The sequence below is a fragment of the Corylus avellana genome, chromosome 8 (assembly GCF_965113065.1).
Source record: "Corylus avellana chromosome 8, dhCorAvel1.hap1.2, whole genome shotgun sequence".
NCBI classification, from domain to species: Eukaryota; Viridiplantae; Streptophyta; class Magnoliopsida; order Fagales; family Betulaceae; genus Corylus; species Corylus avellana.
Window position 1 is genome coordinate 6,660,584 of NC_142497.1, and position 9,255 is coordinate 6,669,838.

A 9,255-nucleotide genomic window follows, 5' to 3' on the forward strand; every position below is an offset into this window, starting at 1 on the left:
TGCATGACGAAGCCGATGGAGATGACGTACGAAAGTACGAGGAATTGCTTAAAGAGGCAGATAAACCGCTTCATGATAAGACCAAACATAGCAAGCTAAGTGCTACTGTACATCTGTATAATTTGAAGTGTGTGGGTGGAGTTAGTAATACGATATTCTCGTGTTTCCTCGAGCTAATCAATCAGTTGCTGCCTGTAGATGATGGAGCTCTGCCAATGAATACATATGAGGCCAAACGGTTTCTAAGGGATATGGGACTCGGGTATGAGAAGATTCCGGCATGTCGCAATGATTGTATGTTGTTCTGGAAGGGCAATAAGGACTTAGATTCATGTGTCAAATGTGGTAAATCTAAGTGGAATGACGAAATTCATTTGGACGAGGATGGCCACCCCTTAACGTCGAGTAAGAGACGTCTGGTCAAGGTTTTGCAGTGGTTTCCCATCATACCACGACTACAGAAGCTTTTTATGTCAGAGCATAGTGCATCCCATATGAGGTGGCATGCAGAAGGCCGCACTAAGGACGGCGTATTGAGGCATCCAGCCGACGGCGAAGCATGGAAGTCATTTGACAATTTACATCCGGAGTTTGCAATGGACAGTAGGAACTTAAGACTTGGCCTAGCCTCGGATGGATTTAATCCTTTTGGGAACATGAGCACATCCCACAGTATTTGGCCTGTAATGCTTGTACCGTACAACCTGCCTCCTTGGATGTGCATGAAACAAACGTCTTTCATATTATCTCTGATTATTCCAGGCCCAAGTTCACCTGGAATGGATATAGATGTCTACATGCAACCGTTAATTGAGGAATTGCAGGAACTATGGAGTGTGGGGGTACGAACATTTGATGCCTCGTTGAAAAAGAATTTCATGCTCCGAGCACAGCTGATGTGGACAATTAATGACTTTCCGGCATACGCGGACTTGTCTGGGTGGTCTACAAGAGGTAGAAAGGCATGCCCTTGCTGTATGCATGCAACAAGGTCTAAACGGTTAAAACACGGAAAAAAGTTTTGCTTTATGGGGCATAGGCGATACTTGCCCATGGATCATCCGTGGAGGCGGAATAAAAATACATTTGACGGTAACCAAGAATTAGAATGTGCCCCCGATGTGCCGGATGGAGATGAAATCCTAAAACAGTTAGAAGATATGGTATTTGGAGATGAGAGCGCCGGTAAGTCAGTTAACATTGAAAATTCACATGCAAAGAGGAAGAGGACTAATAATATATTGTGGAAGAAGAAAAGCATTTTTTTCCGTTTGCCGTATTGGAAGGATAATTTATTGCGGCACAACCTTGATGTCATGCACATAGAGAAAAATGTGATGGACAATATAATCGGCACAATACTCGACATTAAGGGGAAAACGAAGGACAACCTTCAAGCTCGTAAAAACTTGCAAGAAATGGGTTTGAGATCAGCATTTCATCCTTTCACAGATGATGATGGGAGAATCTATATGCCTCATGCAAGCTACACGATGTCGAAAGAGGATAAAACTAGTTTCCTAAAAGTGCTTCGAAATGTAAGGGTGCCCGACGGATATGCCTCGAATATTTCTAGATGTGCAAAACTTAAGGACCGGACGATAACAGGTTTGAAAAGTCATGACAATCACGTATTGATGCAACAACTTCTTTCGATTGCATTGCGTGGATCACTGCCCGGTAACGTGGTTAGACCGCTGGTTGAGATGTCTGCATTCTTCAGGGGCATATGTTCAACGGCGTTGACCCAAGAGGATATGGCCCGACTTGAGTCTGGCATCTATATCACTCTGTGTAAGATGGAACAGATATTTCCCCCTAATTTTTTCACCAGCATGGTTCATGTTGTGGTGCATCTTGTTCGTGAATGCCGACTCGGTGGACCGGTACAGTATAGGTGGATGTATCCGGCAGAGAGGTAACATTTCTCCTAAAAGATTAAAACTAAAATTTCTTTGACATTTATTTATTTAAAAACAACTATTAGATGTAATAATTGACTAGTTTTGATATGTAGGAGCCTCGGGGTGTTCAAATCTAGTGTTCGCAATAAAGCGGCTCCTAAGGGCTGCATTGTGGAGGGCTATATAGCAACCGAGTTAGTGACGTTCTGTTCGATGTATTTAGAGAACGCACCGACATTTCACAATAGGCCGCAACGAAACCCGGATGGGCCTAAAGGGGCTGGAGCCCGAGTCGTCCTCGACCGACTCACGTTGACACAGATTCACCGTTACATTCTGTTTAACTCGGATGACTTCCTCCAATTGCGGACGTGAGTATTGTGTAATAAAGATATGTATGCTCATATCCCGCAACAACGTTCGTTGTGAATTAAGTTTAATTGATTTCATTTCAAAATATAGGATGCACAAGGATTCCATAATACAAACCACAAATGGGGGGCGAATGACGGACGATCAGTTGGAAACTCAACATTTTGACCAATTCTACGATTGGTACCGTGACTACGTAAGACTAATGTCATGCACACCTACTGAATTTCATAATGTTTCCTCATTGCACTAATTACACTTCGTCGTTGTATATGACTCGTAGGTTGATTGTTCGGACGATCGACGCAGGAAGGATATGGGTGACAAACTAGTAATGCATTGTAGAGGGCCGATGGTTTCAGCAGTCCAATATAACAAATATGTGGTCAATGGCAAGTTTTTTCGCACTGTCGAACATGATATTGGAAAGCGGTCTCAGAATAGTGGCGTGTGTGTGCCGACTGTTGATGGCGAAACATACTATGGGAAGGTAACTCAAATACTCGAGGTGGAGTATTACGACAGGACAAAGTATGTTATGTTCAAGTGTGATTGGGCGGACACCACAAGGGACAGAGGATACAAGGTCGACGAGTATGGCATAACACTTGTCAACTTCAAAAACCTTGTCCATAAGGGGGAGCTGATTAGTGATGAAACGTATGTACTAGTTTCCCAAGTGGAACAAGTTTTTTATGTCAAAGATGAAAGGAACCCAGATTGGGCTTTTGCGGTGAGGACTAAACCAAGAAACATATACGACGTTGGTCAGGGCTAAGCGCCTGATGATGATCATGCCAACTATCACAAGAGTGAGCCACTCACTTTAAATAATAATCAGTTGTGCGATCCGAATGATGACATCCAATATGTCCGACCCGGCTTTGCACCAATTGAGGCGTATGTCAAACGTTTTGAATTAAATATTGTACATTGATTGGTTTGTTATTTATTTGTACAATAATTGTCAATTTTTCTTAGGACTTTGTGGTGAAATTTGGTTACACTATGCACTATACACATAACTAATTGAGTGTGTGCTGTATTTTGCAGGTTGAAATGAGTGCTCGAGGGAAGTCAAGAGGGCGGAGGGCACAATCTTCTGGGTCAAGATTGCAGCATGACTTTACCGATAGTGAGGCGCAGGAAGCTGCTATGCTTCTTCAGCAGCAATCAGGGTATCGACCCATACTTCCACAACATGTGGAAGGGCATACACATGCGGGAGGCGACTATGACTACGACATTCCTGGCTCTTCGGTTGATCATATCACGGCTTTTCTTGACCCATCCCGTCCGACGGGGCTTACCCAGCTAGGGTATCAGAGATATGAGCCTACTCCCCGCGACTCAAATGCATCCCCGCATATGCTATCCCCGCCACCCAGATTCACACAAATGGGTTTATTACCGCACGGCTATTTCGATCCACCGTCACACAGCAGCACACCTGTGGATGATACTGAGGCACAGGCCGCTGATGACATGGATGATGGTACAGGTGGCTCGGACAATGAACAGCACAATGACCCTGCTTGGCTAACATTGGAGATTGACGAGGTTCGCACGATAGGTATGTATGCATGCTAGTCCGAACCTTAAATATGCACATATTTACGCATGATGGTACATGTAGTTAATTAGTATATCAATTTAAATAATATATGTGTGATCATTTGTGTGTTAATATATACTTCATCATTGCAGATAGCGAGAACAACTTTGAAGTGTTGATCGTAAGTGACTCGCATAAGTTGTGGGACATTCCCGAAGGAAAAAGGGTCGTTATGGAGTATAATGGGGCGTGGCAGCCTGTAGGACAAAACGGCAAAAAGTTTAGACGGATGACCGGCAAGGCGTGCAAGGCCGGGACCTTTATTAGGCTATCCGACAACTAGGATGATGTACCAGAACAATGCAAGGAGGATTTATTTCAGTCTTTGATGGTAAGTGTAGATTAGGTGTTATTAATTAATTTATGACATGTACCACTTCTATATTAAATTTATTTTATACAATAAGCGTTTTAATACCCTAGTTTTTAATTGATGCAGCGTTACTTTTACATCATGCCTGGGTCGGATATGACGGCAATTAAGAAGGACGCTTTCAGGGACATGGGCGAGAAGCAGAAGCTTTTGAGGCACAATTTAAGAAAGAAGCTCAGGATTCAGAGCGACGACACTCCTGGGACAGTGTCGGCAAGGATGGCCCAGACCATTTCAAAGTACAACCCCGCAGACGTTGAAATATTGTTGGGAAAATGGTGCGATCCCGCTTATCAAGTAAGTCACTTCAAAATATTTGTGTTTTGTTAGTTAAAATTGTTCGATGGTTTAGTTATTAATAACATATATATGTTGTGTTCGTAGGCTTTCTGTGCGCACATGAAAGAGATACGAGCACAAAATCAAATACCACACTACATCGGCTCGAAGAGCCTTGCAAGGCTGGCACATGAGGAAGTATTACTCTAACTGACCATAACATCTTTATATATTTCATATATTGTGTACTATATATATATATAACATATATTTCATTAGTGGTTTGAACTTATTGCAGATGCTTAGTACGGGCAAGTCTCCTACGCGAGCGAAAACTTATATCAAGAGCCATAAAAAGGCAGATGGTAGCTGCCCAAATCCGGTAGTCGCAGCGAGGATTGTAAGTAGCAGACACCTTCTTATGAATGTTTATTTATGTATTAATTAACTTATTGAGTCTTCAAAATTATATATATAACAATGATCGTGTACAGGCTCGAATGGAAGAGTTATTGGAGAATGACCTTGCGGAACAGGTAGAAGGGCCACATGGGACGATAAGGTGGACACCGGATGATGCTTATGCTCAGGTGCACGACAATAAGCCTGAGTATGCAGGTCGTGTCTGAGGGGTAAGTAAGAATATTTTGCCTGCGCGCGGCACGATCCACTCATATTATACACCATCCCAAACACGGTCGCAGAACCGTGGTGGTCCAATGGTCTCGCGTGAAGAATTCAAAAGAGCCATTGAAGCCGAGAGGGAGAAGCACAGAGAGCAAATGGATGCGAGGCTAGCGCAGCAGAGTGAGGAGATTACTGCGGCGGTGACCGCGCGGGTGACTCAGCAGATGGCTGAGCAGATGGCTGCTCAGATGGCTGCTCAGATGGCGGCGCATGAGGAGCAGATTCGTAGCCTTGAGGGGTCGAGACGTGTGGGGTCGGAGCCGGAGGTGACGACGATCAGGAATCTGCAAGATGCAGAGTCACCAGCCCGAGTGATTGCGAGATCCTCAGTTGATAGTCGATCAGGTAACAATATATTTTTTTTATTTCTATTTGAGTAACACGATTATCTTACGAGATGAATATCATTTTAAGGGCTAGTAATTTTGTTTGGTAAATAAACTTTGTTCGTCTCTAACACAATTGTATATAACACAATTGCAACGTAATATGCATGTGTAGATGACGTAAGAGTAGAAGCTGAGGACGATGATCACAATGAAATCCAACACAAGACGCCGGTTGGACAGAAGTCTCATTTGTCTCAACATTATACCCGTCGTTTAGGCACCCCGTAAGTATATATATATATTTAACTCAAAATAATTTACTATATCTGCATAGTTAGTCGTACCATATTTGTTGAAGACGCCTCATTAAATAAATGTATATGTGTTTATATATGTCGTGCAAATATATGCATAGGTCATGCAAATGTGTATGTCGATATTGTGTATGTGACAATTATTCGATTGTTTTCTCACTTACTTGGACATTGCTTACCTATAAGGAGTTGATAATATTATATCACAAATGTCAATTAACTAACTAATTGATTGCTTGTTTTATTATTTGCAGTTAGTGCGGAGATGTCGGGAGATAATGGTCATGATGTTCACTCGGCTATGGTCGGAGTAGTGTATAACCTTACATGTATATTTGTATAACGTTGCACATTTGCAGTTAGGCTTTTGGATTTTGTATTTGTGTATAACCTTAGTTGTAGTGTTTGGTTAGTGTTGGATTAATTATGGTAGTTGGATTGTGGTAGATCGACTATATTTGATGTTGGATTCTGGCTATATATACTTGATGTTGGATTGTGGATTGTGGCTATTGGATTTGGATTGTGGATGTTGGATTGATCGAATATTGGATTTTGGATTGTGGATGTTGGATTGATCGAATATTGGATTTTGGATTGTCAAATATTGGATTTTGTATATTAGGTAACAAGCGGAAAAAATTCAAAAAAAAAAAAAAAAAAAAATTTCCCCTGTCAAATTTGGTAACATGGCATACTATGCCACGTTACCAAATGGTAACGTGGTACACTATGCCACGTTACCATTTGGTAACGTGGTACAATATGCCACGTTACCTTTTGGTAACGTGGCAACACGTTACAAAAGAGTAACGTGGCAACACGTTACCAAATGGTAACGTGTTACCACGTTACCATACTTTTTAACGTGTCAGAGTCTGGCACGTTACTAAAGTTCCAGTAGCTACGTCCAATTTCACCACCTGTCAAACACGTTACTATTTACACGTTACTACACTTTAGTAACGTGTTAACACCATATACACGTTACTAATGGTTCGTTGCAAAAAAAATTGATTCTTGTAGTGTGGATTCACATTAAAAGCTTTTGCGATTAGTCCATTTGATTTGTTATTATCCTTCTTTCTTTTTTTCTGAATTTCCCATTGTTTTTATCTAGTCAAATTTCTTTCTATCATTGCTAGTTTCAAAAGTTATCCATTAAAGATAACAATGTTTTTAAAAATAATAATAATTCATGGAATGATATCAAATCTCATGTAATTCTTTCTACCAAAAAAACAAAAAAATTGAAAACTTTTCACTATTTTAAAGAAGACTGCAAATTGAAAAAAAAAAAAAAATGTTATGGGCACAAAATGTGTTCTTAGTTTTGTTGGTGCATATAACTTATCCTTCGTATTTAAATTAGAAAACAAAGTATAGATATATTTACATTGATTTGTACGAATTTCCTTAGAACTGAAAATTTGTGTCCATCATCTATAGGTGCCTAGGTGGTGTCCTTTGAAGGAAGACTATCATTCCCTACCCAACTAGACCCTACCCACTCTACTCAATATCTTAGAAGCTGAGATTTATTAGGTATATGCCGTATTTTTTTAAATGGTCAAGTTTTAATTTTGATTTTTTTTAATAAAATTATTTTTTAAAAAAAATGGGTTGGAAGAAATTTTTTCGACCAAGTTTGGAGAAAAATTCTATCCAATATAAAATTATTTAAAAAATTAGGTTAATTTTTTAAAAAATAATTCAAGAGAGATTGGCGACAGACAACAATCTCTCCTCCTAGTTAACAGAATAACTGCATTGCTTCTTCTCCACCTCATCTTCTCCTCCTCCTCCGCATTGCCTCTTCTCCGGCTCATCTTCTATGATCTTCGCTTTTGTTTTCTTTGTGTAAAAAAAATAGAACTATTTCTTTCTTGTAATGATCATACTAACCATGGTTTGTTTCTTCACCTTCACTGCAGCATCAAACCTGCCGAAATTGTCTGCAGATGGCCTCTTTGCATGGTTGGGTGTTTTCCTAGCAAGTGCGGGACTCATTATGTTTTATAGGTGTAGCAGGTATGTTATTGGTAGAAAGTGAAAGACTTGGATCTACGTATACTGGCTGCATCAGGTTGAATTTTATATTGGTGGTCAATACTGGTTTCTTTTTTCCTTTTAGTTCCTAGCTCCATTCTTCACTTGACATCTATAAGTTCCTAATCTCATTTATGCTTACTTTTACAACTTGATGACTCTCTCAATTTATTTTCTTTAAGTTATATCTTTCGGCCAATTGTGGTTTTTGGGGCAATGAACATGGCAATCAGTTGTCCATTGTCTCACTTTTTTCTTCTTCTTATGATTGGTATTATCTCTGTGATGGCAGCTGTCCAACACCTTGCTCAATGTTTCTTTTCAGCATTTACTATAAAATGTTTCTGAACTTTTCAGTAATAATTACTGAAATTTCATGTCTACATGTAATGAAAATTGACCATGTACCAATATGCTTCTGCAGATATGCGTATAACTCACGGTGATGTGCTGATAGAATGTATTTTTCCCAAGATGAAAACTGCAAATATAAACAGAATGTTTCCTTTTATCAGTAAATTGCTCTTACACTCGGTGAACTTTGAACCAATATGACCTTCCCGGCCCTCCACCTTTTTCTTTGAAATGAAAAGGTGTCAATTTGAGGTAGAGCTATCTCATTGGCTAAAATTAAATTGTTACCTTTTAAATTAAGAACCGTCCCCAAAACTCTCCAATGAAGGAGAAGTCACCAATCATAAAGAGAAAAAAAAAAAAAAAAAAAAATCTAAAATCTTCGGTCATCTACAAAACTGTACCGAGCCTGCTCCTGTGTGCTTAACAAAATGTTTTTAGTAGCCTAACCCAGTCCCAACAGTTGTTCATTCAACACACTCAAATCCCTTTGAGCACATTGCTTGCTATCCTCCATCACTTGAAACCATTCATTAAAAAATGAATTGAATGAATCATTACCCCCAACAATGTTCTTCTCCCACCAACTCCTCCTCACAAGGAGGGCCTTGCGGATGTAGCACGCCGACACAACATACATATATTGCGCGAAACTTAAGAATATTAAGAGCATGAGCGATGGAAATTAGCCAAAGACAAGGTTTCCATCCATCCAGCAATAGAAAATATATTGATTAAATGGTAAGCTGAAAATATTTTAGTTACCTGCAACAAACCCATGATAACATCTGCCGTGCTGGGGGTAGCTCTCAAGCACCCCATTTTACTAGGGATGGCTATGGCCGGCCAGGGGTGGCCCAACCACCCCATGGCTTTGGGGAGTGATTCGGCAATCCCAACAACTAAAAAAAAAATTGCTTTGCCCTTGAGGGTGGCCGGACCACCCCGAAGGGTCAACCCATCATTATTATTTTTTTTA

General features: G+C 40.3%; 1 protein-coding gene across 1 annotated transcript; it reads left to right on the forward strand.

Annotated features, from left to right (window-relative positions):
* Nucleotides 1-254: 254 nt before the first annotated feature.
* Nucleotides 255-3,339, forward strand: LOC148584049 (uncharacterized). Its single transcript, XM_088518715.1, has 6 exons — nt 255-1,918; nt 2,018-2,275; nt 2,367-2,472; nt 2,560-2,766; nt 2,824-2,936; nt 3,330-3,339. Exons 1-6 carry the CDS (start codon nt 297-299, stop codon nt 3,337-3,339), a joined length of 2,316 nt encoding a protein of 771 aa, XP_088374841.1. The 5' UTR covers nt 255-296.
* The last annotated feature ends 5,916 nt before the right edge of the window (nt 3,340-9,255 follow it).

Bases quoted from the DNA above. Each gene is read 5' to 3' on its own strand.
- LOC148584049 (XM_088518715.1), top strand. From the start codon at position 297: ATGTTGTTCTGGAAGGGCAATAAGGACTTAGATTCATGTGTCAAATGT. The intron at 2,276-2,366 runs GTGAGTATTGTG...TTCAAAATATAG, and splicing joins GACTTCCTCCAATTGCGGAC to GATGCACAAGGATTCCATAA. The intron at 2,767-2,823 runs GTAACTCAAATA...GTTATGTTCAAG, and splicing joins GCGAAACATACTATGGGAAG to TGTGATTGGGCGGACACCAC.